This window comes from Petromyzon marinus, chromosome 66 (genome assembly GCF_048934315.1).
Source record: "Petromyzon marinus isolate PM22_M1 ecotype Great Lakes invasive population chromosome 66, UKy_Petmar_22M1.pri1.0, whole genome shotgun sequence".
Taxonomy (NCBI): domain Eukaryota; kingdom Metazoa; phylum Chordata; class Hyperoartia; order Petromyzontiformes; family Petromyzontidae; genus Petromyzon; species Petromyzon marinus.
Window position 1 is genome coordinate 4,301,715 of NC_133732.1, and position 27,693 is coordinate 4,329,407.

The following is a 27,693-nucleotide window of genomic DNA, read 5'->3' on the forward strand; positions in this document are numbered from 1 at the left end:
TGGTGTCGTGGTGGTTGTGGTGGTTGTGACCCAGCCACACGAGTGTAGCTAGCTGTATAATTCTTGTTGGTTGTGGTGTTGTGGTGGTTGTGGTGGTTGTGGTTGTGGTGGTTGTGGTGTTGTGGTGTTGTGGTGGTTGTGGTGGTTGTGGTGTTGTAACCCAGCTAGATGAGTGTAGCTAGCTGTGTAATTGTGGTGGTTGTGGTTGTGGTGTTGTGGTGGTTGTGGTGGTTGTGGTGGTTGTGGTTGTGGTGTTGTGGTGGTTGCGGTGGTTGTGGTGTTGTGGTGGTTGTGGTGTTGTGACCCAGCTAGATGAGTGTAGCTAGCTGTGTAATTGTGGTGGTTGTGGTGGTTGTGGTGGTTGTGGTTGTAGTGGTTGCGGTGGTTGTGGTTGTTGTTGTGGTGGTTGTGGTGTTGTGGTTGTGGTGTTGTGACCCATCTAGACGAGTGTAGCTAGCTGTGTGATTGTGGTGGTTGTGGTTGTGGTATTGTGGTTGTGGTGTTGTGACCCAGCTAGACTAGTGTAGCTGGTTCTGTAATTGCGGGGCGAGGCGTCACCGCCTTCGGCTGGCCCAGCCAGCAGCTCTCGTCTCATGCCCCGACTTTCTGTTGAGTTCAGCAGAAAGTTCGTCTGCCTCTGTCACCTGCCTCTACGCATCATCAGTATCACCATCATCACCATCATCAGTATCACCATCATCAGTATCACCATCATCAGTATCACCATCATCAGTATCACCATCATCAGTATCACCATCATCAGTATCACCATCATCATCAGCACCACCATCACCACCACCATCACCACCGCCACCACCATCACCACCACCATCACCACCGCCACCACCATCACCACCACCATCACCACCACCAACACCATCACCACCACCACCACGGTGGCCATGAGCTGGCAGCACGAGAGCGATGTGGCTGTCTCCGCTGAGTCGCGCTGCGCCCACAGCTTCTTCTGCTCCGTCTGCATCGAGACATACGACGAGGTGGAGGAGGTGGAGGAGGTGGAGGAGATGGTGGAGGTGGTGGTGGAAGAGGTGGAGGAGGAGGAGGTGGTGGTGGAGCAACTGAAACCCAACCGGGCGCGTCCGGATGAACCACCGCCACTATCATTGCCATCACCACCATCATTACCATCACCACCATCATTACCATCACCACCATCACCACCACCACCATCATCAACCACCACCACCACGACGGCAGCAGTAGCACCACCACCACCCTCATCGCCATCATCATCCACCACCACCACTACGGCACCACCACCACCACCCTCATCCACCACCACCACCACTACGGCACCACCACCACCACACTGGGACGTCCGCGCCATCAACGTCGCTGCTTCGTCCGCTGCGTCCGCTGTGTCTGTGTCCGCGTGCCTCGAGTGTGCGCGCTTCCTCTGCGCGCGCCACGCGGAGGCGCACGGCCGGACTGCGGGTTGCTCTGGCCACACCGTGGTGCCTGCCGGCCACGCCGCGGGGCGCTCCGGCCACACCGAGGGGCGCTCGGCACCGCTCGGAAGACGACGGAACGGAGGAGCAGGAGGAGGAAGGCTGGGGCCGGATGAAGATGATGACGATGAGGTGGATGATGAGTTGGATGATGATGATGATGAGGAGGATGACGATGCTGAGGACGAGGAGGAGGATGATTGCCGAAGCCTTTGCAGGCGTCACGGCAAGCCGGTGGTGTTCCGGTGCCTCGTGGACGGGGACTTGCTGTGCGTGGAGTGCAAGCGGAGGGGAGAACACCGCGGACACGAGGTGAACGTGCCGCAAATAGGCCACGCAGCCAGGAGGGTGAGTGGGTGGGTGGGTGAGGGGGTGAGTGGGTGTGTGGGTGGGCGAGTGGGTGGGTGAGTGAATGGGTGAGGGGGTGGGTGAGTGAGTGGGTGAGGGGGTGGGTGAGTGAGTGGGTGAGGGGGTGGGTGAGTGAGTGGGTGAGGGGGTGGGTGAGTGAGTGGGTGAGGGGGTGAGTGGGTGAGGGGGTGAGTGGGTGAGGGGGTGAGTGGGTGAGTGGGTGAGGGGGTGAGTGAGTGGGTGGGTGAGTGAGTGGGTGAAGGGGTGAGGGGGTGAGTGGGTGGGTGGGTGAGTGAGTGGGTGAGGGGGTGGGTGAGTGGGTGGGTGGGCGAGAGGGTGAGTGGGTGGGCGAGTGGGTGAGTGGGTGGGTGGGTGGGTGAGTGGGTGAGTGGGTGGGTGAGTGGGTGGGTGAGTGGGTGGGTGAGTGAGTGTGTGAAGGGGTGGGTGGGTGGGCGAGTGGGTGTGTGAGGGGGTGGGTGGGTGGGCGAGTGGGTGAGTGAGTGGGTGGGTGAGTGGGTGAGTGGGTGGGTGAGTGGGTGGGTGTGTGGGTGAGTGGGTGGGCGAGTGGGCGAGTGGGTGGGTGGGCGAGAGGGTGGGTAGGCGAGTGGGTGAGTGGGTGGGTGGGCGAGTGGGTGAGTGGGTGGGTGAGTGGGTGGGTGGGCGAGAGGGTGAGTGGGTGGGCGAGTGGGTGGGTGGGTGGGTGTGTGAGTGGGTGGGTGTGAGTAGGTGCGTGGGTGTGTGAGTGGGTGGGAGGGTGAGTAGGTGGGTGAGTGGGTGAGTGAGTGGGTGAGTGAGTGGGTGAGTGAGTGGGTGGGTGTGTGAGTGGGTGGGTGTGTGAGTGGGTGGGTGAGTGGGTGGGCGAGTGGGTGGATGGGGTGGTCCGGCAAAACAACCCTCTACCTCCTCGTGGTGCCTGACGGCAACGCTGCGGTGGGCAGTGCCGTGGGGGGAGGACCAATTTGGATTGACCATTTCCCTCAGGGCGTTTGTAGCCACCACAGGGGCCAAATGGGGGCTTTGGATAGGTGTGAGGGGCTGGTAACCCCTCCACCTTCAATTGCCACAAAACCATGTCTAAAATATCTAATTAATAAGCTTGTGCCGGAGGCCCCGGGGGGACAGGCGTCTATGACGTCTCCTGGCCAAACCCCATTAGGCGGAGCCAGGAGACTGAATCCTTACCCGCGGGGCTCCTCCAGAAACAACAAAGAGCCACTTCGTGTGGCCACGTGGAATGTTCGAACGCTCACTGTGGAGGAGAGGCTGCCGCTCCTCTGTCGGGAGCTGGACCGGTAGCGCCTGGATCTCTGCGGTATTCAAGAGGTCCGGTGGACCAGTTCTGGCTCCTGACACCATGAGGGGTGGATAGTCCTCTACTTGGGGCAGGAGACTGCCAAACAACAGGGAGTGGCTCTTCTGAACAAAAGAATGAAGGGGATGTGGGAGCGTGGCGGTGAGGTGTGGGAAGCTGTAAGCCCCAGGCTACTTTGGGCTCGCCTTCCCATCAACCAGAGGTGAGGAGTGGTGGTCGTGGTTACTTATGCCCCTGTCGAAGATGAACATCCGTAGAGGGATGCAGGCAAGGCCGATGAGTCGGATGGCTTCTATGACCTTCTGTCACAGGTGCTAGCTAAAGTAGACCCTCGGGATAGAGTCATCCCGTTGGCCGATTGCAATGCCTGAGTTGGTCATGATGCTGGCACCTGGTCTGGAGTGATTGGAAAGCATGGGCCAGATCAGCTCAATAACAACGGTAGGAGGCTGCTAGATTTTTGTGCAGCCCATGGGCTTGTAATTACCAACACGCTGTTCTGGCATCAGCTCATCCACACAACATCATGGATGCATGCGGGGTCCAAGCAAGAACATCTGCTGGAATACATAGTGACGGAACAGCGGAATTTCAAGCGAGAATTTCATCATCGCTTGCGGCTGGGGTTGGCATCGTCCCGCACTCCCCCAAATGTCGAGGGGAAATGGGCGAGGTTTAGGACTGTGACTCATGCAGCTGCAATGGCTGCTTTGGGTACACGGTCCACACCTCCCCAGAGACCCTGGCTGACAGAGGAGGTGTTCAGGCTGGCTGAAAAAAAGCGACAGGCCCACTGTCATCGGCTACAGAATCCCACGTCAGAGAATGAGGAGGCTTACCGCAGCCTGGCTCGCAGGTTCAGAGAGCCGTGAAGTGCTGCAAGGATGGGTGGTGGTCGCGGGTTGCTGAGGAGATGGAGTCTGCCTCAGTGGCCCGCGATCACAAATCTCTATTTAACTCCATCAAAAAAGTAACTTGCAGCACCACACCTATTACCATAATTAGGGGAAAGAACGGTGATCCAATCTCCAACCCCCAGGAACAGGTTTGCAGATTTGCTGAGCATTTCTGTGAAGTCCTGGAGGAGCGGAAATCCCTCAGCCTGGAAAACATCGTGGGACAAAGCGGGGATGACCCTGCTGAGGCTGCGGTGCCTCAAATATTGGAAGAAGAAGTCACCCCCTGTGAGTTGCTGGCTGAGGTGCCAACTATTGAGGAAGTACTGAAGGCGATCCGGATCCTGAGACCAGGAAAGGCACCGGGCAGAGATGATCTTCCAAGTGAAATGCTGAGAGAGGGTGGCATTTGTGCACAGACTGCCCTTCATGACATAACTACAGTCTGGACTACTGGACGGGTTCCGCAGGATTGCAAGGATGCCCTGGTGGTCCCCCTCTTTAAGAAGGGGGACCGCACAGACTGTAACAACTACAGGGGCATCTCACTCCTCAGTGTGCCGGGAAAGGTCCTGGCAAGGATTATTCAACATCACCTTGCCAGGCACGCTGAGGAGAGGCTTGCGGAGCCCCAATGCGATTTCAGGAAAGGGCGGTCCTGCACAGATGCCATATTTTCTGTCCGTCTGCTACAGCAGAGGTGTAGGGAATTCCAACACGACCTACATCTCTGCTTTATTGACCTGGTCAAGGCCTATTATACCATCAGTAGGCCTGGCTTTGGGTTGTTCTTCATGCTTTTGGAGTCCCTGACCGTCTGCTCACGATCATTAAGGACCTTCATGATGGTGAGCGGGCCCGGGTAAAACTACGTGGCCGGGAGTCAGAGCCATTCCCTGTACACCTTGGGGTGCGACAGGGATGTCCTCTGGCTCCCACATTATTTTACATATTTTTCGACCACGTAGTTCGTGATGCCTTTGATGGCTGTATCGGATATAATGGGAGGCTGATCGATGCCTGGGTGTGGTCAAGGGATGGCTCCCTATTGTTCAACCACGTTATATATGCCGATGATCTGGTAACCGCTGCTCACTCAGATGAGGAATTGGAGACGCTGCTGCTGAGACTGGAGCTTGCCACTTAGAGGTGGGGCCTTACAATCAGCCCCACCAAAACTAAGCACCTGCCTGGGTATTTTGTACCATTGGACACTACACCCCCACAACTCCCAATCGGTGATGGGGCAGTTGTGGAGAGAGCGGAGAGTTTCCCATACCTGGGCAGTGTGGTTATAACTGGCTCCAGTTTAACAGCAGAGGTCTCACTCCAAATCAGTCGAGCGTCTTTTCATCGGTTGCTTAACGCTGTGTGGAAGCTACCTGGTCTGTCGCTCCGCACTAAGCTTCAGGTCTTCTCGGCCACAGTCATTCCCTCCCTTCTCTACGCTTGCGAAACGTGCACCCCCCTAATGGAACATCTTTGCCGGTTAGAAACATTTAGGCTAGCCTGCCTACGATCCATCCTGGGTTTAACCAGGCTGGATTGTGTGAGGAGCTCACAAATCCTTGAAAGATCTGGACAAAGACCCATCGGTGAGCTCCTCTGGCAGGCAAGGCTGCGTTGGCTGGGTCATGTAGCCCGCATGCCCAGCCACCGCATGCCGAAACAGCTTTTGTTCGGCCGGATTGAGGGGGCGAAACGGGCGCGGCACGGGCTAGAGAAGAGATGGAGTGACCTGGTACAGGAGGATGTCGAACTGAGTGGACTTGCCGAATGCTGGTACCAACGGTGTCAAGATCGGCCTCTGTGGAGGAGGCTCGTGAAGGACGCTACTGGGCAGTTGGAGGCAGTCGCCCTCCAACAACAACAGAGGGCGGAGGAGCGACGCTCATAACAACGAGCGGAGCGCTGAGTGGCTAAAGTACAGCAAGTTGGCAGAGTAGGGGGCATCAGCCAGTCGTCTCAGTCAGTCGACCCGTGGTACCTGCTGGGTCTGCCCCGTGACCTCTTGCCAGCGGGCGTTCGACACTTCACGTGGCCTCAAGGTGCACATAGCCTGGCACAAGCGTCGTGGTGACGTCCCTGCCACTTAGTGGCAAATGGCAGTTGTTGTTGTTGTTGTTGTGGGTGAGTGTGTGAGTGGGTCAGTTAGTGGGTCAGTGAGTGGGTCAGTGAGTGAGTGGGTGAGTGGGTGTTTGAGTGGGCGGGTGAGTGGGTGTATGGGTGGGTGAGTATGTGAGTGAGTGGGTCAGTGAGTGGGTCAGTGAGTGAGTGAGTGGATGAGTGAATGGATGAGTGGGGGAGTGGTTGGGTGGGAGAGTGAGTGGGTGAGTGAATGGGTGAGTAAGTGGTTGAGGGGGTGATTGGGTGAGTGAGTATGTTGGTGAGTGAGTAGGTGAGTGAGTGGGTGGGTGAGTGGGGGGGTGTGTGTGAGTGAGTGGTTGAGAGGGTGAGTGAGTGGGTGAGTGAGTGGGTGGATGAGTGGAGGAGTGGTTGGGTGAGTGGGTGGGTGAGTGGGTGAGTGAGTGGTGGGGGGGTGAGTGGGTGGGTGAGTGGGTGTGTGATTGAGTGGGTGAGTGGGTCAGTGAGTAAGGGAGTGGGTGAGGGAGTGGGTGAGTGGTTGAGTGGGCGAGTGGGTGAGTGAGTGGGTGTGCGAGTGGGGGAGTGCGTGGGTGAGTGGGCGAGTGGTTGGTTGAGTGGTGCACATGGCCTGGCACAAGCGTCGTGGTGACATCACCGCCACTTAGTGGCGAATGGCGGTTGTTGTTGTTGAGTGGGTCAGTGACTGAGGGAGTGGGTGAGCGAGTGGGTGAGTGGTTCAGTGGGTTAGTGGGTGAGTGGGTGAGTGAGTGAGTGGATGAGTGAGTGGGTGGGTGGGTCAGTGAGTGGGTCAGTGACTGGGTCAGTGACTGGGTCAGTGAGAGAGTGGGTGGGTGAGTGGGCGAGTGGTTGGTTGAGTGGGTGAGTGAGTGGGTGAGTGAGTGAGTAAGTGAGTTTGTGAGTGGGTTAGTGAGTGGGTTAGGGAGTGAGTGAGTGAGTGGGTGAGTGCGTGGGTCTGTGGGTGGGTGAGTGAGTGGGTGAGTGAGTGGGTAGGCGGGTGAGTAAGTGAGTGCGTGAGTGGGTGGGGGAGTGAGTGAGTGGGTGGGTGAGTGGATGAGCAAATGGGTGAGTGAATGAGTGAGTGGGTGAGTGAGTGGGTGGGTGGGTGAGTGAGTTCGGGAGTGGGTGGGTGAGTGAGTGAGTGGGTGAGTGAGTGAGTGGGTGAGTGAGTGGGTTAGTGGGTGGGTGAGTGGGTGGGTGATTGGGTGAGTGAGCAGGTGAGTGAGTGGGTGGTGGGTGAGTTGGTGAGTGAGTGGGTGGGTGGCTGAGTGGGTGGGTGAGTGGGTGGGTGAATGGGTGGGTGAGTGGCAGTCACCGAATCCCGCAGCGCTTTCAGATGTTACACTACACTACTAACTACATGCTACATTATACACTACACTATACAATACACTATACACTGCAATATACACTACATGCTACATTATACACTTTACTACACATTAAACACTACACTACACACTACTCACTAAACTATACACTACACACTACACTATACACGACACAATACACTGCACACTGTACTACACTTTACACTACACTACACTACAGACTACTCTACACACTACACTACACACTACACTACACACTACAGGCTACACTATACACTACACCCTACACTACGCCACACACTACACTGTACTATACACTACACTATACACTACTACTACTCTACAGTAAACACTACACACTACACTACACATTACACTACACTACACACTACACTACACCCTACACTATGCACTACACTATACACTACACTATACACACTACACTATACACACTGCACTATACACTACACTATACACACTACACTATGCACTACACTATACACTACACTACACTATACACTATACATTACACTATACACTACACTTTACACTACACTATACACTACACTACACACTACACTATACACTACACTACACACTACACTATGCACTACACTATACACTACACACTACACTATCCACTACACTATACACTACACTACACACTACACTATACACTATACACTACAATATACACTACACACTACACTACACACTACACTATACACTACACTATACACTACACACTACACTATACACTACACTACACTATATACTACACTATACACTACACTACACACTACACTATACACTACACTACTACACTATACACTACACTATACACTACACTACACACTACACTATACACTACACTATACACTACATTACACTATACACTACACTATACACTACATTATACACTACACTATACACTCCATGCTACACTACACTATACACTACACTACACACTACACTACACACTACGCTATACACTACACTACACACTACGCTATACACACTACACTACTACACTACACTATACACTACACTACACACTACACTATACACTACACACTACACTACACACTACACTACTACACACTACACTACTACACTACACACTACACTACACACTACACTACTACACTACACTACTATACACTACACTACACACTACACTACACACTACACTATACACTACACTACACTATACACTACACTATACACTACACTACACACTACACTATACACTACACTACTACACTATACACTACACTATACACTACACTATACACTACACTACTACACACTACACTACTACACTACACACTACACTACACACTACACTACTACACTACACTACTATACACTACACTACACACTACACTATACACTACACTACACTATACACTACACTATACACTACACTACACACTACACTACTACACACTATACACTACACACTACACTACACACTACACTATACACTACACTACTACACTATACACTACACTATACACTACACTATACACTACACTACTACACTACACTAATACACTACACACTATACACTACACACTACACTATACACACTACACTACTACACTACACTACACACTACACTACACACTACACTACACTACACACTACACTACTATTCTACACACTACACTACACACTACACTACACGACTACACTAAACTACTACACTACACACTACACTATACACACACACTACTACACACTATACACACTACACTACTACACTACACTATACACTACACTACACACTACACTACACTATACACTACACTATACACTACACTACTATACACTACACTACTATACACTACACTACTATACACTACACGCTACACTACACACTACACTACACTATACACTACACTACACACTACACTACACACTACACTACACTACTACACTACACTATACACTACAGACTGGATGTCAGCCGTCGTGTTTGTGTCTCTGTTCATGCCCCAGGAGGCGGTCGCGGCCGAGATTTTGAGAGTGCAGAGCCAAAAGTTTGTGATGGAGCTCGAGATCGCTGAGATTGTGCAGCTGGGCAACAGCGTGGAGGTACAGCAGACTCATAGACACCCATAGAGACCCTATAGAGACTCATAGAGACCCTATAGAGACTCATAGACACCCATAGAGACACATAGAGACTCATAGAGATCCTATAGAGACATAGAGACCCATAGAGACCTATAGAGACTCATAGAGACCCTATAGAGACATAGAGACCCATAGAGACACATAGAGACCCATAGAGACTCATAGAGAGCCTATTGAGACCCTATAGAGACTCATAGAGACTCATAGACACCCATAGACACCCATAGAGACCCTATTGAGACTCATAGAGACCCTATAAAGACTCATAGAGACTCATAGTGACCCTATAGAGACCCTATAGAGACCCATAGAGACCTATAGAGACTCATAGAGACCCATAGAGACTCATAGACACCTATAGAGACTCATAGACACTCATAGCGACACATAGAGACCCTATAGAGACCCTATAGAGACCCTATAGAGACTCATAGAAACACAGTGACCCTGTAGAGACACATAGAGACCCATAGAGACTCATAGAGACCCATAGAGACACATAGAGACCCTATAGAGACTCATAGAGACCCATAGAGACTCAAAGAGACCCATAGTGACCCATAGAGACTCATAGAAACACATAGTGACCCTGTAGAGACACATAGAGACCCATAGAGACCCTATAGAGACACATAGAGACCCTATAGAGAAACAGTGACCCTATAGAGACTAATAGAGACACATAGATACCCTATAGAGACACATAGTGACCCTATAGAGACTCATAGAGACACATATAGATCCTATAGAGACCCATAGAGACCCTTTAGAGACACATAGATACCCTATAGAGACACATAGTGACCCTATAGAGACTCATAGAGACCCTATAGAGACTCATAGTTACACAGTGACCCTATAGAGACTCATAGAGACAAATAGAGATCCTATAGAGACCTTATAGAGATGTAGTAGTCGTAGATGGAGACGGAGTCGTGGCACGAATTAAACACTTTCATTGATGTCCTTAACAACGATTCCCTTGGTCCTTAACACGAAGGTGGTAACGGCCCCATTCTACCTACAACCTAGGGAGGTACAGCCTCCATGCTAGCTTACTCTAGCGTTGGGTCTGACTACTGCTCTAGCCCTCCGGCTAGCCGGACCTAGGGGAGGCTGACCCACCGCTGGCACCGGTGGGTCTTCGACCACTGGCTCGTCCACACCCGTCCCTGAGAAGGACGTCGGGCTGAGGGAACCTCAGGGTCCTTAGCCTGCTGATCACTGGCACCACACTGAGCCCCGGCCCTCAGAAGGACGTCGGGCCTTGGGGGACCAGGATCTCCTCTTCAGGCGGCTCCACGCCTTCGGCTTGAGACCAACTCCCCGCTCTGGTCTCAGGAGCCCGCCTTTTATACCATCTCCCCTCAGGAGAGGCGCTGGCCACAGGGAGCCCAACAATCTGTGCTTGTTCGACCCCACTTTCTGTCTAGGACCAGGGTTCTAGGGGATCCCACACACACACACTTCACAGCCTCCACCCCTCGGGCGGGGTCTCAATCAGGGTTATGAATGACCCCGCTCTAGTAGGTACTGTGTAGCGTGTGCGTGTTTACAGAGTGACCATCACAGAGACACAGTGACCCTATAGAGACTCATAGAGACTCAGAGAGACCCTATAGAGACCCTATAGAGACCCTATAGAGACTCATAGAGACCCTATAGAGACTCATAGAGACCCTATAGAGACTCATAGAGATACATAGAGACCCTATAGAGACCCTATAGAGACTCATAGAGACTCATAGAGACCCTATAAATACTCATAGAGACTCATAGAGACACTATAGAGACTCATAGAGACCCTATAGAGACTCATAGAGACTCATAAAGACCCTATAGGGACCCTATAGAGACTCATAGCGACACATAGATACCCTATAAAGACTCATAGAGACTCATAGAGACACTAAAGAGACTCATAGAGACCCTATAGAGACTCATAGAGACCATAAAGAGACCCTATAGAGACTCATAGCGACACATAGAGACCCTATAGAGACTCATAGAGACACACAGATATCCTATAGAGACCCTATAGAGACTCATAGAGACCCTATAGAGACTCATAGAGACACATAGAGACCCTATAGAGACTCATAGAGACCCTATAGAGACCCTATAGAGACTCATAGCGACACATAGAGACCCTATAGAGACTCATAGAGACCCATAGAGACCCTATAGAGACCCTATAGAGACTCATAGCGACACGTAGAGACCCTATAGAGACTCATAGAGACACACAGATATCCTATAGAGACCCTATAGAGACTCATAGAGACCCTATAGAGACTCATAGAGACACTTAGTGACCCTATTGAGACTCATAGAGACCCTATAGAGACTCATAGCGACACATAGAGACCCTATAGAGACTCATAGAGACCCATAGAGACCCTATAGAGACCCTATAGAGACTCATAGCGACACATAGAGACCCTATAAAGACTCATAGAGACTCATAGAGACACTATAGAGACTCATAGAGACCCTAAAGAGACCCTATAGAGACTCATAGCGACACATAGAGACCCTATAGAGACTCATAGAGACTCATAGAGACACACAGATATCCTATAGAGACCCTATAGAGACTCATAGAGACCCTATAGAGACTCATAGCGACACATAGAGACCCTATAGAGACTCATAGAGACCCATAGAGACTCATATACACCCTATAGAGACTCATAGAGACTCATATAGACACACAGATATCCTATAGAGACCCAATAGAGACTCATAGAGACCCTATAGAGACTCATAGAGACACATAGAGACCCTATAGAGACTCATAGAGACCCTATAGAGAACCTATAGAGACTCATAGCGACACATAGAGACCCTATAGAGACTCATAGCGACACATAGAGACCCTATAGAGACTCATAGAGACCCATAGAGACTCATAGAGACCCTATAGAGACCCTATAGAGACTCATAGGGACCCCCCCCCTCCCCCCCCCACAGCAGTGTCTGCAGGCTGCCCAGCTCCGTATCGCTGCTAACTTTGCTCTGCACCGTGAGCTGCTGCTGGCGGCGGAGCTGCGGGCGGCGTCCCGGGCCCGGGCCGAGGCCGCCCGGGCCGCGAGGGCGCTGGGAGGCGCCGCCGCCGCCCGCCGGCTTCACGTCGCTCGCCTTGAGGGGCGCCTGGCCCGGCTACACCACGCACGGCGGTCACGTGGACCCCTGTCACTGCTGCGGGTGAGGTGGTGGTGGTGGTGATGGTGGTGGTGGTGGGGGTGGTGGTGGGGGTGGTGGTGGTGGTGGGGGTGGTGGTGGTGTGGCTCTTCTTCTGAACAAAAGAATGAAGGGGGCGTGGGAGCGTGGCGGTGAGGTGTGGGCAGCTGTAAGTCCCAGGCTACTTTGGGCTCGCCTTCACATAAACCACACAACATCATGGATGCATGCCGGGTCCAAGCAAGAACATCTGCTGGACTACATAGTGACGGACCAGCGAATGCGAGCCCATGTCCTTGACACCAGGACCTACCGTGGAGCTGATCTGCCCTCTGACCATCGACTAGTGATCTGTAAGATGCGCCTGCATTCTTCCACTCCGGTGGTGGGTGTACACCCAGGACCCCATTCCAACCTAAAGTGGCCTGGTCTCAGTTATCTGATGAAAGTTGCAAGCGAGAATTTCATCATCGCTTGCGGCTGGGATTGGCATCGTCCCAGACTCCTCCTGATGTCGAGGGTAAATGGGCGAGGTTTAGGACTGTGACTCATGCAGCTGCAATGGCTGCTTTGGGTACCCGGTCCAGGCCTCCCCGGAGACCCTGGCTGACAGAGGAGGTGTTCAGGATGGTTGAGAAAAAGCGACAGACCCACTGTCATCGGCTACAGAATCCCACGTCAGAGAATGAGGAGGCTTACCGCAGCCTTCGCTCGGAGGTTCGGAGAGCCGTGAGGCGCTGCAAGGATGGGTGGTGGTCGCGGGTTGCTGAGGAGATGGAGTCTGCCTCAGTGGCCCATGATCACAAATCTCTATGCAGCGCCACACCTATTACCATCATTAGGGGAAAAAACGGTGACCCAATCTCCGAACCCCAGGAACAGGTTTGCAGATTTGCTGAGCATTTCTGTGAGGTCCTGGGGGAGGGAAAATCCCTCAGCCAGGAAAACATCGTGGCACAACGTGAGGATGACCCTGCTGAGGCTGCGGTGCCTCAAATATTGGAAGAAGTCACCCGCTGTGAGTGGCTGGCTGAGGTGCCATCTGTTGAGGAAGTACTGAAGGCGATCCGGAGTCTGAGACCAGGAAAGGCAGCAGGCAGAGATGATCTCCCAAGCGAAATGCTGAGGGAGGGCGGCGTTTGTGCACAGACTGCCCTATATGACATCATAACAACAGTCTGGACCACTGGACGGGTTCCGCAGGATTGGAAGGATGCCCTGGTGGTCCCCCTTTTTAAGAAGAGGGACCGCACAGGCAGTAACAACTACAGAGGCATCTCACTCCTCAGTGTGCCTGGAAAGGTCCTGGCAAGGATTATTCAACATCGCCTTGCCAGGCACGCTGAGGAGAGGCTTGCGGAGCCCCAATGCGGTTTCAGGAAAGGGCGCTCCTGCACAGATGCCATATTTTCTGTCTGTCTGCTACAGCAGAGGTGTAAGGAATTCCAACAAGACCTACATCTCTGCTTTATTGACCTGGGCAAGACCTATGATACATCAGTAGGCCTGGGCTCTGGGTTGTTCTTCGTGCTTTTGGAGTACCTGACCCTCTGCTCACGATCATTAAAGACCTGCATGATGGTGAGCAGGCCCGGGTAAAACTACGTGGCCGGGAGTCAGAGCCATTCCCTGTTAAACTTGGGGTGCGACAGGGATGTCCTCTGGCTCCCACATTATTTAACATCTGTTTTGACCACTTAGTTCGTGAAGCCTTCAATAGCTGTACCGGGGGAATCTCCATATGGTACAGATATAATGGGAGGCTGATCGACGCCCAGGTGCGGTGAAGGGATGGCTCCCTATTGCTCAACCACGTTATGTATGCTGATGATTTGGTAATAGCTGCACATTCGGAGGAGGAGTTGGAGACGCTGCTGCTGAGACTGGAGCATGCCACTAAGAGGTGGGGCCTTACCATCAGCCCCACCAAAACTAAGCACCTGCCTGGGTATTTTGTACCATCGGACACTCCACCCCCACAACTCCCAATCGGTGATGGGGCAGTTGTGGAGAGAGTGGAGAGTTTCCCTTACCTGGGCAGTGCGCTTATGACTTGCTCCAGTTTAACAGCAGAGGTCTCACTCCAAATCAGTCGAGCGGCAATATCTTTTCATCGGTTGCGTAACGCTGTGTGGAAGCTACGTGGTCTGTCGCTCCCCACTAAGCTTCAGTTCTTCTCGGCCATGGTCATTCCCTCCCTTCTCTACGCTTGCGAAACGTGGCCCCCCCTAATGGAACATCTTCGCCGGTTAGAAACATTTAGGCTGGCCTGCCTACGATCCATCCTGGGTTTAACCAGACTGGATTGTGTGAGGAGCTCAAAAATCCTTGAAAGATCTGGGCAAGGTCCCATCGGTGAGCTCCTCCGGCGGGGAAGGCTGCGATGGCTGGGTCATGTAGCCCGCATGCCCAGCCACCGCATGCCGAAACAGCTTTTGTTCGGCCGGATTGAGGGGGCTAAGCGGGCGCGGCACGGGCTAGAGAAGAGATGGAGTGATGTGGTACAGGAGGACGTGGAGCTGAGTGGACTTGCCGATGACTGGTACCAGCGGTGTCAAGATCGGCCTCTGTGGAGGAGGCTCGTGAAGGACGCTGCTGGGCAGTTGGAGGCAATCGCCCTCTAACAACAATGGAGGGCGAGGAGCGATGCACACAACAACGAGCGGAGCACCGGGTGGCTAAAGCTCAGCAGGTTGGCACAGTAGGGGGCACAGGTGGTGCATCAGCCAGTCATCTCAGTCAGTCGACCCGTGGAACCTGCTGGGTCTGCCCCTTGACCTCCTGCCAGCGGGCATTCGACACTTCATGTGGTCTCAAGGTGCACTTAGCCTGGCAGAAGCGTCGTGGTGACGTCACCGCCACTTAGTGGCGAATGGCGGTTGTTGTAGTTGGAGGTGGTGGAGGTGGTGGTAGCGGTGGTGCCGACAGCACAGAACACCCAAGCCGTTATCAAGTGAAGTATCCTCTCCACCACAACCACCACCACCACCTCTGCCACCTCCACCACGTCCACCACCACCGCCACCTGATCCACCACCACCGCCACCGCGTCCGTGCAGTGAAGTGAAGTGAATGGAGTAGTGACCGGTTGCTCTGTCCGCTTCTCTCTGCCTCTGTCGCAGCATCTGGAGGACGCCTCCCTCTGGTGAGTTCACAACACCGGGACGACGCTTCCCACTCATCTCCCTCTCATCTCCCTCCCCCCTCGTCTCCCTCCCGCTCATCTCCCTCTCATCTCACTCCCCCCCCCTCGTCTCCCTCCCACTCATCTCCCTCTCATCTCCCCCCCTAGCCTCCCTCCCACTCATCTGCCTCTCATCTCCCCCCCCTTGTCTCCCTCCCACTCATCTCCCTCTCATCTCCCCCCCCTCGTCTCCCTCCCACTCATCTCCCTCTCATCTCCCCCCCTCGTCTCTCTCCTGCTCATCTCCCTCTCATCTCCCTCCCCCCCTTACATCTCCAGACCGCCCACTCGTCTCCCCCCCCCCGCTCTACTGACTCTGTAGCAGTATCTACTGACTCTACAGTAGTATCTACTGACTCTACAGTAGTATCTACTGACTCTGTAGTATCTACTGACACTACAGTAGTATCTACTGACTCTATAGTAGTATCTACTGACTCTATAGTAGTATCTACTGACTCTACAGTAGTATCTACTGACACTACAGCAGTATCTACTGACACTACAGTAGTATCTACTGACTCTATAGTAGTATCTACTGACTCTACAGTAGTATCTACTGACTCTATAGTAGTATCTACTGACTCTATAGTAGTATCTACTGACACTACAGTAGTATCTACTGACACTACAGTAGTATCTACTGACACTACAGTAGTATCCACTGACACTACAGTAGTATCTACTGACTCTATAGTAGTATCTACCGACTCTACAGTAGTATCTACTGACACAACAGTAGTATCTACTGACACTACAGTAGTATCTACTGACTCTATAGTAGTATCTACTGACTCTACAGTAGTATCTACTGACACTATAGTAGTATCTACTGACTCTATAGTAGTATCTACTGACTCTACAGTAGTATCTACCGACTCTAGAGTAGTATCTACTGACACTACAGGAGTATCTACTGACTCTACAGTAGTATCTACTGACACTACAGTAGTATCTACTGACTCTATAGTAGTATCTACTGACTCTACAGTAGTATCTACTGACTCTACAGTAGTATCTACTGACTCTATAGTAGTATCTACTGACTCTACAGTAGTATCTACTGACTCTATAGTAGTATCTACTGACACTACAGTAGTATCTACTGACTCTATAGTAGTATCTACTGACTCTGTAGTAGTACCTACTGACTCTACAGTAGTATCTACTGACTATATAGTAGTATCTACTGACTCTGTAGTAGTATCTACTGACTCTATAGTAGTATCTACTGACTCTACAGTAGTATCTACTGACTCTTTAGTAGTATCTACTGACTCTATAGTAGTATCTACTGACACTACAGTAGTATCTACCGACTCTACAGTAGTATCTACTGACACTACAGTAGTATCTACTGACACTACAGTAGTATCTACTGACTCTATAGTAGTATCTACTGACTCTACAGTAGTATCTACTGACTCTACAGTAGTATCTACTGACTCTATAGTAGTATCTACTGACACTACAGTAGTATCTACTGACTCTATAGTAGTATCTACTGACTCTGTAGTAGTATCTACTGACTCTACAGTAGTATCTACTGACTCTACAGTAGTATCTACTGACTCTATAGTAGTATCTACTGACACTACAGTAGTATCTACTGACTCTATAGTAGTATCTACTGACTCTGTAGTAGTATCTACTGACTCTACAGTAGTATCTACTGACTATATAGTAGTATCTACTGACTCTGTAGTAGTATCTACTGACACTACAGTAGTATCTACTGACTCTATAGTAGTATCTACTGACTCTACAGTAGTATATACTGACTCTACAGTAGTATCTACTGACTCTATAGTAGTATCTACTGACTCTATAGTAGTATCTACTGACTCTACCGTAGTATATACTGACTCTATAGCAGTATCTACTGACTCTATAGTAGTGTATCTTCTGACACTACAGTAGTATCTACTGACTCTACAGTAGTATCTACTGACTCTGTAGTAGTATCTACTGACACTACAGTGGTATCTACTGACTCTACAGTAGGATCTACTGACACTATAGTAGTAACTACTGACTCTACAGTAGTATCTACTGACACTACACTAGTATCTACTGACTCTGTAGTAGTATCTACTGACTCTACAGTGGTATCTACTGACTCTGTAGTAGTATCTACTGACAGTACATTAGTATCTACTGACTTTATGGTAGTATCTACTGACTATATAGTAGTATCTACTGACACTACATTAGTATCTACTGACTCTATAGTAGTATCTACTGACTCTACAGTAGTATCTACTGACTCTATAGTAGTATCTACTGACTCTACCGTAGTATATACTGACTCTGTAGTAGTATCTACTGACTCTACAGTACTATCTACTGACTCTGTAGTAGTATCTACTGACACTACAGTAGTATATACTGACTCTACAGTAGTATCAACTGACTGTATAGTAGTATCTACTGACACTATAGTAGTATCTACTGACGCTGTAGTAGTATCTACTGACTCTACAGTAGTGTCTACTGACTCTGTAGTAGTATCTACTGACACTACAGTAGTATCTACTGACTCTACAGTAGTATCAACTGACTGTATAGTAGTATCTACTGACACTATAATAGTATCTACTGACTCTGTAGTAGTATCTACTGACTCTACAGTAGTATCTACTGACTCTACAGTAGTATCAACTGACTGTATAGTAGTATCTACTGACTCTATGATAGTATCTGCCGACTCTATAATAGTATATATCGACTCTATTATAGTATCTACCGACTCTATAGTAGTATATATCGTCTCTATGATAGTATCTACCGACTCTATAATAGTATATATCGACTCTATGATAGTATATACCGACTCTATAATAGTATATATCGACTCTATGATAGTATATACCGACACTATAGTAGTATATATCGACTCTATGATAGTATCTACCGACTCTATAATAGTATATATCGACTCTATGATAGTATATATCGACTCTATAATAGTATATATCGACTCTATGATAGTATCTACCGACTCTATAATAGTATATATCGACTCTATGATAGTATCTATCGACTCTATAATAGTATATATCGACTCTATGATAGTATCTACCGACTCTATAATAGTATATATCGACTCTATGATAGTATCTGTCGACTCTATAATAGTATATATCGACTCTATGATAGTACCTACCGACTCTATAATAGTATATATCGACTCTATGATAGTATCTACCGACTCTATAATAGTATATATCGAATCTATGATAGTATCTACCAACTCTATAGTAGTATATAACGACTCTATGATAGTATCTACCGACTCTATAATCGTATATATCGACTGTATGATAGTATCTACCGACTCTATAATAGTATATATCGACTCTATGATAGTATCTACCGACTCTATAATAGTATATATCGACTGTATGATAGTATCTACCGACTCTATAATAATATATATCGACTCTATGATAGTATCTACCGACTCTATAATAGTATATATCGACTCTATGATAGTATCTCGCGAGACCTAGTCCCGCGGAGAGCCCCCGGCCGCTCGACTGATTCGGAGTGAGACCTCTGCTGTTAAACTGGAGCCAGTCATAAGCACACTGCCCAGGTATGGGAAACTCTCCACTCTCTCCACAACTGCCCCATCACCGATTGGGAGTTGTGGGGGTGGAGTGTCCGATCGTACAAAATACCCAGGCAGGTGCTTAGTTTTGGTGGGGCTGATGGTAAGGCCCCACCTCTTAGTGGCACGCTCCAGTCTCAGCAGCAGCGTCTCCAACTCCTCCTCTGAATGAACAGCATACATAACGTGGTTGAGCAATAGGGAGCCATCCCTTGACCGCACCCGGGCATCGATCAGCCTCCCATTATATCTGTACCAAATGGAGATTCCCCCGGTACAGCTATTGAAGGCTTCACGAACTACGTGGTCAAAATAGATGTTAAATAATGTGGGAGCCAGAGGACATCCCTGTCGCACCCCAAGGTGTACAGGGAATGGCTCTGACTCCCGGCCACGTAGTTTTACCCGGGCCCGCTCACCATCATGAAGGTCCTTAATGATCGTGAGCAGGGGGTCAGGGACACCAAAAGCACGAAGAACTACCCAGAGCCCAGGCCTACTGATGGTTTTCATAGGCCTTGACCAGGTCAATAAAGCAAAGATGTAGGTCTTGCTGGAATTCCCTACACCTCTGCTGTAGCAGACGGACAGAAAATATGGCATCTGTGCAGGACCGCCCTTTCCTGAAACCGCATTGGGGCTCCGCAAGCCTCTCCTCAGCGTTCCTGGCAAGGCGATGTTGAATAATCCTTGCCAGGACCTTTCCCGGCACACTGATGAGTGAGATGCCCCTGTAGTTGTTACAGTCTGTGCGGTCGCCCTTCTTAAAGAGGGGGACCACTAGGGCATCCTTCCAATCCTGTGGAACCCTTCCAGTGGTCCAGACTGTTGTTATGATGTCATATAGGGCAGTCTTTGCACAAACGCCACGCTCCCTCAGCATTTAGCTTGGGAGATCATCTCTGCCCGCTGACTTTCCTGGTCTCAGACTCCGGATTGCCTTCAGTACTTCCTCAACAGATGGCACCTCAGCCAGCCACTCAGAGGGGGTGACTTCTTCCAACATTTGAGGCACCACAGCCTCAGCAGGGCCATCCCCACTTTGTACCACGATGTTTTCCCGGCTGAGGGATTTTTCCTCCCCCAGGACCTCACAGAAATGCTCAGCAAATGTGCAAACCTGTTCCTGGGGGTCGGAGATTGGATCACCGTTTTTTTCCCCTAATGATGGTAATAGGTGTGGTGCTGCAGGCTACTATTTTGATTGAGTTAAATAGAGATTTGTGATTGCGGGCCACTGAGGCAGACTCCATCTCCTCAGCAACCCGCGACCACCACCCATCATTGCAGTGCCTCACGGCTCTCCGAACCTCCGAGCGAAGGCTGCGGTAAGCCGCCTCATTCTCTGATGTGGGATTCTGTAGCCGATGACAGTGGGCCTGTCGCTTTTTCTCAACTATCCTGAACACCTCCTCTGTCAGCCAGGGTCTCTGGGGAGGTCTAGACCGCGTACCCAACGCAGCCAATGCAGCTGCATGAGTGACAGTCCTAAACTTCGCCCATTTAAACTCGATATCAGGAGGAGTGGGAGAAGATGCCAACCCCAGCCACAAGCGATGATGAAATTCTCGCTTGCAACTTTCATCAGATAACTGAGACCAGGCCACTTTAGGTTGGAATGGGGTCCTGGGTGTACACCCACCACCGGAGCGGAAGAATGGCAGGCGCATCTTACAGATGACAAGTCGATGGTCAGAGGGCACATCAGCTCCACGGTAGGTCCTTGTGTCCAGGACATGGGCTCGCATCCGCTGGTCCGTCACTATGTAGTCCAGCAGATGTTCTTGCTTGGACCCGACATGCATCCATGATGTTGTGTGGATGCGCTGATGCTGGAACAGCGTGTTGGTAATTACAAGCCCATGGGCTGCACAAAAATCTAGCAACCTCCTACCGTTGTTATTGTGCTGATCTGGCCCATGCCCTCCAATCACTCCAGACCAGGTGCCAGCATCATGACCAACTCGGGCATTGAAGTTACCCAACAAGATGACTCTATCCCGAGGGGCCACTTTAGCCAGCACCTGTGATAGGAGGTCATAGAAGGCATCTGACTCATCGGCTCTGCCTGCATCCCTCCACGGATGTTCGTCTTCGGTGGGGGCATAAGTAACCACGACCACCATTCCTCGCCTCCAGGTTGATGGGAAGGCGAGCCCAAAGTAGCCTGGGGCTTACAGCTTCCCACACCTCACCGCCACGCTCCCACGCCCCCTTCATTCTTTTGTTCAAAAGAAGAGCCACACCCTGTTGTTTGGCAGTCTGCTGCCCTGAGTAGAGGACTGTCCACCCCTCATGGTGGCAGGAGCCAGAACCGGTCCACCTGACCTCCTGAATTGAGGCTGAGTCGACCTAGGGGAGGCCCAGGACCGGTTCAGATAATCGTCACCAATGTTGGCCGTGAGCGGGAATCGAACCCGGGTCGCCGGGTTCATAGCACAGCGCGTTAACCACTACACTACCGCTCCCCACATACACACACACACAGACACACACAGACACACACAGACACACACAGAGACACACACAACATGACTTGTGTGTGTGTCTGTGTGAGAGTATTCACGAGGCCTCGTGAATACTCGAGAGTACTCGCAAGGACTCGCGAGTATCATCATCGTCATCATCGTCATTGTCGTCATCGTCGTCGTCATCATCGCCGTCATCGTCATCATCGTCATCATCATCGTTATCATCGTCATCATCATCATCATCGTCATCATCATCATAATCGTCGTCATCATCGTCATCATCATCGTCATCATCGTCGTCATCGTCGTCATCGTCATCATCGTCTTCATCGTCATCATCATTGTCATCATCGTTATCATCGTCATCATCATCATAATCATCGTCATCATCGTCATCATCATCGTCATCATCGTCGTCATCGTCGTCATCGTCATCATCATCGTCATCGTCGTCATCGTCATCATCATTGTCATCGTCATCATCGTCGTCATCGTCGTCATCGTCATCATCATTGTCATCGTCATCGTCATCGTCGTCATCGTCATCATCGTCGTCATCGTCATCATCATTGTCATCGTCATCATCATTGTCATCATCATCGTTATCATCGTCATCATGATCACAATCATCGTCATCATCATCATAATCGTCGTCATCGTCGTCGTCATCATCGTTAGCATCGTCACGATCATAATAATCATCAGCGTCATCATCGTTATCGTGAAGCGTCGTCGTCTTAGTCCTCGTCACACCCCCGCCCGCCCGCCCGGCCAGGGAGTCCACGTGCTCTCCGTGGATGTCTCTGGACGCGTCCCGTCTGCTCCTGTGGAGCCGCCTCGACCCCGGGGCGATTTGCTCGTCGGCAGGAATCGGCTTCGAGCATCTCCACTCCCTCCTCGTCAGCACCTGTACGTTGCCATTCACTCCATCTTTTATTTAAAGGAAAAAAAAACTACGACAAGTGCTGCATCTGCAGGCGGTCGTAACGGCCTCCGACGGGTAGCTCATGTCTGCATGTAGAGGTCGCCGGCTCTTCTCTCACTCACAGTGGGAGGGTGGGGTTAGTGGGGGGGTTAGTGGGAGGGTAAGTGGGAGGTTAGTGGGGGCGGTGAGGAGGGAGGGAGGGTGATTAGTGGGTGGGGGGTTAGTGGGGGTGGGGGGCAGACCCAGTCTCTATTGAATTCTAGAGAGACCGGGGCTTAGGAGAGGGAGTGGAGGGATTGGAGGGAGGGGAGGGAGAAGAGGGGAGGGAGAAGAGGGGAGGGAGAGGGGAGGTTGAGAGAGGAGGTTGAGAGAGGAGGTTGAGAGAGGAGGTTGAGAGAGGAGGTTGAGAGAGGAGATTGAGAGAGGAGGTTGAGAGAGGAGGTTGAGAGAGGAGGTTGAGAGAGGAGGTTGAGAGAGGAGGTTGAGAGAGGAGGTTGAGAGAGGAGGTTGAGAGAGGAGGTTGAGAGAGGAGGTTGAGAGAGGAGGTTGAGAGAGGAGGTTGAGAGAGGAGGTTGAGAGAGGAGGTTGAGAGAGGAGGTTGAGAGAGGAGGTTGAGAGAGGAGGTTGAGAGAGGAGGTTGAGAGAGGAGGTTGAGAGAGGAGGTTGAGAGAGGAGGTTGAGAGAGGAGGTTGAGAGAGGAGGTTGAGAGAGGAGGTTGAGAGAGGAGGTTGAGAGAGGAGGTTGAGAGAGGAGGTTGAGAGAGGAGGTTGAGAGAGGAGGTTGAGAGAGGAGGTTGAGAGAGGAGGTTGAGAGAGGAGGTTGAGAGAGGAGGTTGAGAGAGGAGGTTGAGAGAGGAGGTTGAGAGAGGAGGTTGAGAGAGGAGGTTGAGAGAGGAGGTTGAGAGAGGAGGTTGAGAGAGGAGGTTGAGAGAGGAGGTTGAGAGAGGAGGTTGAGAGAGGAGGTTGAGAGAGGAGGTTGAGAGAGGAGGTTGAGAGAGGAGGTTGAGAGAGGAGGTTGAGAGAGGAGGTTGAGAGAGGAGGTTGAGAGAGGAGGTTGAGAGAGGAGGTTGAGAGAGGAGGTTGAGAGAGGAGGTTGAGAGAGGAGGTTGAGAGAGGAGGTTGAGAGAGGAGGTTGAGAGAGGAGGTTGAGAGAGGAGGTTGAGAGAGGAGGTTGAGAGAGGAGGTTGAGAGAGGAGGTTGAGAGAGGAGGTTGAGAGAGGAGGTTGAGAGAGGAGGTTGAGAGAGGAGGTTGAGAGAGGAGGTTGAGAGAGGAGGTTGAGAGAGGAGGTTGAGAGAGGAGGTTGAGAGAGGAGGTTGAGAGAGGAGGTTGAGAGAGGAGGTTGAGAGAGGAGGTTGAGAGAGGAGGTTGAGAGAGGAGGTTGAGAGAGGAGGTTGAGAGAGGAGGTTGAGAGAGGAGGTTGAGAGAGGAGGTTGAGAGAGGAGGTTGAGAGAGGAGGTTGAGAGAGGAGGTTGAGAGAGGAGGTTGAGAGAGGAGGTTGAGAGAGGAGGTTGAGAGAGGAGGTTGAGAGAGGAGGTTGAGAGAGGAGGTTGAGAGAGGAGGTTGAGAGAGGAGGTTGAGAGAGGAGGTTGAGAGAGGAGGTTGAGAGAGGAGGTTGAGAGAGGAGGTTGAGAGAGGAGGTTGAGAGAGGAGGTTGAGAGAGGAGGTTGAGAGAGGAGGTTGAGAGAGGAGGTTGAGAGAGGAGGTTGAGAGAGGAGGTTGAGAGAGGAGGTTGAGAGAGGAGGTTGAGAGAGGAGGTTGAGAGAGGAGGTTGAGAGAGGAGGTTGAGAGAGGAGGTTGAGAGAGGAGGTTGAGAGAGGAGGTTGAGAGAGGAGGTTGAGAGAGGAGGTTGAGAGAGGAGGTTGAGAGAGGAGGTTGAGAGAGGAGGTTGAGAGAGGAGGTTGAGAGAGGAGGTTGAGAGAGGAGGTTGAGAGAGGAGGTTGAGAGAGGAGGTTGAGAGAGGAGGTTGAGAGAGGAGGTTGAGAGAGGAGGTTGAGAGAGGAGGTTGAGAGAGGAGGTTGAGAGAGGAGGTTGAGAGAGGAGGTTGAGAGAGGAGGTTGAGAGAGGAGGTTGAGAGAGGAGGTTGAGAGAGGAGGTTGAGAGAGGAGGTTGAGAGAGGAGGTTGAGAGAGGAGGTTGAGAGAGGAGGTTGAGAGAGGAGGTTGAGAGAGGAGGTTGAGAGAGGAGGTTGAGAGAGGAGGTTGAGAGAGGAGGTTGAGAGAGGAGGTTGAGAGAGGAGTGAGTGGAAGGAGGGGCAGAAGGGAGGTTGAGAGGAGTGAGTGGAGTGAGAGGAGTGAGAAGAGTGAGAGGAGTGAGAAGAGTGAGCGGAGTGAGAGGAGTGAGTGGAGTGAGAGGAGTGAGAGGAGTGAGTGAATGAGAGGAGTGAGTGAGGTGAGCGGAGTGAGAGGAGTGAGTGGGGTGAGAGGAGTGAGTGGGGTGAGAGGAGTGAGTGGGGTGAGAGGAGTGAGTGGGGTGAGAGGAGTGAGTGGCGTGAGAGGAGTGAGAGGAGTGGGGTGAGAGGAGTGGAGGGAGTGGAGTGAGAGGAGTGAGCGGAGTGAGAGGAGTGAAAGGAGTGGAGTGGAGGTGACAACCGTACCCAAGTCCTCTGGCCCCTCGTCTCTACCCCCACCCCCCACCACACCAGACGGCCGCTCCCCGACCCTGAACCCCAACTCGGCCCACCGCAGCCTCCTCCTCTCGGCCGACCTCCGCTCGGCGTCGCTGGCGCTCGACCCCCCGCGCCGGCCGGCCCACCGCGACCGCTTCGACGTCCTCCCGCAGGCGCTCGCCGCCCGGGGCTTCTCGTCGGGCCGCCACTACTGGGAGGCGGACGTCGGCGGCGCCCGCGGCTGGCGCCTCGGCGCCGCCTACGGCTCGCTGGCGCGCAAGGGCGGCGGAGGCGGCGGTGGCGGCGGCGACGGGCGGCTCGGGCGGGGCGGGGACTCGTGGTGCCTCGAGAGCTGGGCCGGGGCGCTCGCCGCCTGGCACGGCGACGTGGAGGTCGCCGTGCGGGACGCCGGCGGAGGCGACGGCGGTGACGGCGGCGGTGACGGCGGCGGCTCGGCCAGGATCGGCGTCTACCTGGACTACGAGCGGGGCCTGCTGGCGTTCTACAGCGTCGGCTCCATGACGCTGCTGCACTCGTTCGGTGGTGGTGGTGCCGGCGGTGGTGGTGGTGGCGGTGGTGCCGGTAGTGCCGGCGGTGGTGGTGGTGGTGGCGGTGGTGCCGGTGCCGGTGGTGGCGGTGCGTTCACGCAGCGGCTGTACCCCGCGATCGGACTCTGGATTGGATCGCTGGCGCTGTGCGAGTTGCCCTGACGTGCGTGTGTGTGGTGTGTGTAGTGTAGTGTGTGTAGTGTGTGTGTAGTGTGTGTAGTGTAGTGTGTATAGTGTGTGTAGTGTGTGTAGTGTATGTCTGTAGTGTGTCGTGTACTGGTGCGTGTGTAGTGTGTGTAGTTTGTGTAGTGTGTGTGTAGTGTGTGTGTAGTGTGTGTGTAGTGTGTGTGTAGTGTGTGTGTAGTGTGTGTGTATAGTGTGTGTGTGTAGTGTGTGTATAGTGTGTGTGTGTAGTGTGTGTGTAGTGTGTGTGTGGTGTGTATGTGTATAGTGTGTGTGTGTAGTGTGTGCGTATAGTGTGTATAGTGTGTGTAGTGTATAGTGTGTGTAGTGTGTGTGTATAGTGTGTGCGTGTATAGTGTGTGCGTGTGTGTGTATAGTGTGTGTGTGTAGTGTGTGTATAGTGTGTGTGTAGTGTATCTGTATAGTGTGTGCGTGTGTATAGTGTGTGTGTAGTGTGTGTGTATAGTGTGTGCATGTGTGTATTTGTGTGTAGTATGTGTGTGTAGTGTGTGTGTATAGTGTGCGAGTGTGTGTGTAGTGTGTGTGTATAGTGTGTGTAGTGTGTATGTAGTGTGTAAATAGTGTGTGTGTAGTGTGTATAGTGTGTGTAGTGTGTATGTGTGTGTAGTGTGTGTGTGTGTATAGTGTGTATAGTGTGTGTATGTGTGTGTAGTGTGTGTATGTGTGTGTATAGTGTGTGTGTATAGTGCAGTGTGTGTATAGTGCAGTGTGTGTATAGTGCAGTGTGTGTATAGTGTGTAGTGTGTGTATGTGTGTGTGTAGTGTGTATAGTGTGTGTGTGTCTGTGTGTAGTGTGTGTATAGTGTGTGTGTGTATAGTGTGTATCGTGTGTGTATGTGTGTGTTGTGTGTGTGTAGTGTGTATATAGTGCAGTGTGTGTATAGTGTGTGTATGTGTGTGTATAGTGTGTGTATAGTGTGTATAGTGTGTGTGTGTCTGTGTGTAGTGTCTGTGTGTAGTGTGTGCCGGACGGGCAACTCTTTTCGTGGACAATGCTGTGGGGGGAGGACCAATTCCGATTGGCTCCTCCCCTCATGGCGTCTGTGACCACCACAGTGGCTAAACGGGGGCTCTGGACGGGTGCGAGGGGCTGGTAACTCCTCCATCTTCAATAAATTACCACTAAACCACGAATTAAACTTGTAACTAATAAGCTTGTGCCGGAGGCCCCGGGGGGCCAGGCGTCTATGACGTCTCCTGGCCAAACCCCAATTGGCGGAGCCAGGAGATTGAATATCCAGAAACAACGCAAAGGCAAAATTTAGATTTAAAGCTTTCGTGACTGCAGGGATTCACATTCTTGGTTCTTTCGGTTAAAGTCACCGCCACGTAGAAGGGAAACAATAAAATAATAAAAATA

At 51.5% G+C, this 27,693-nt stretch overlaps 1 protein-coding gene across 1 annotated transcript; it reads left to right on the forward strand.

Moving 5' to 3' along the window:
• The first annotated feature begins 248 nt into the window (after window positions 1–248).
• LOC116957915 (uncharacterized) lies at window positions 249–26,291 on the forward strand. The gene is made up of 7 exons (XM_076054530.1): window positions 249–1,817; window positions 9,464–9,559; window positions 12,575–12,808; window positions 15,907–15,929; window positions 22,828–22,961; window positions 25,618–26,090; window positions 26,232–26,291. Exons 1-7 carry the CDS (start codon window positions 594–596, stop codon window positions 26,289–26,291), a joined length of 2,244 nt encoding a protein of 747 aa, XP_075910645.1. The 5' UTR covers window positions 249–593.
• The last annotated feature ends 1,402 nt before the right edge of the window (window positions 26,292–27,693 follow it).

Bases quoted from the DNA above. Each gene is read 5' to 3' on its own strand.
- LOC116957915 (XM_076054530.1), top strand. From the start codon at position 594: ATGCCCCGACTTTCTGTTGAGTTCAGCAGAAAGTTCGTCTGCCTCTGT. The intron at 1,818-9,463 runs GTGAGTGGGTGG...TTCATGCCCCAG, and splicing joins TAGGCCACGCAGCCAGGAGG to GAGGCGGTCGCGGCCGAGAT. The intron at 12,809-15,906 runs GTGAGGTGGTGG...CCTCTGTCGCAG, and splicing joins GACCCCTGTCACTGCTGCGG to CATCTGGAGGACGCCTCCCT.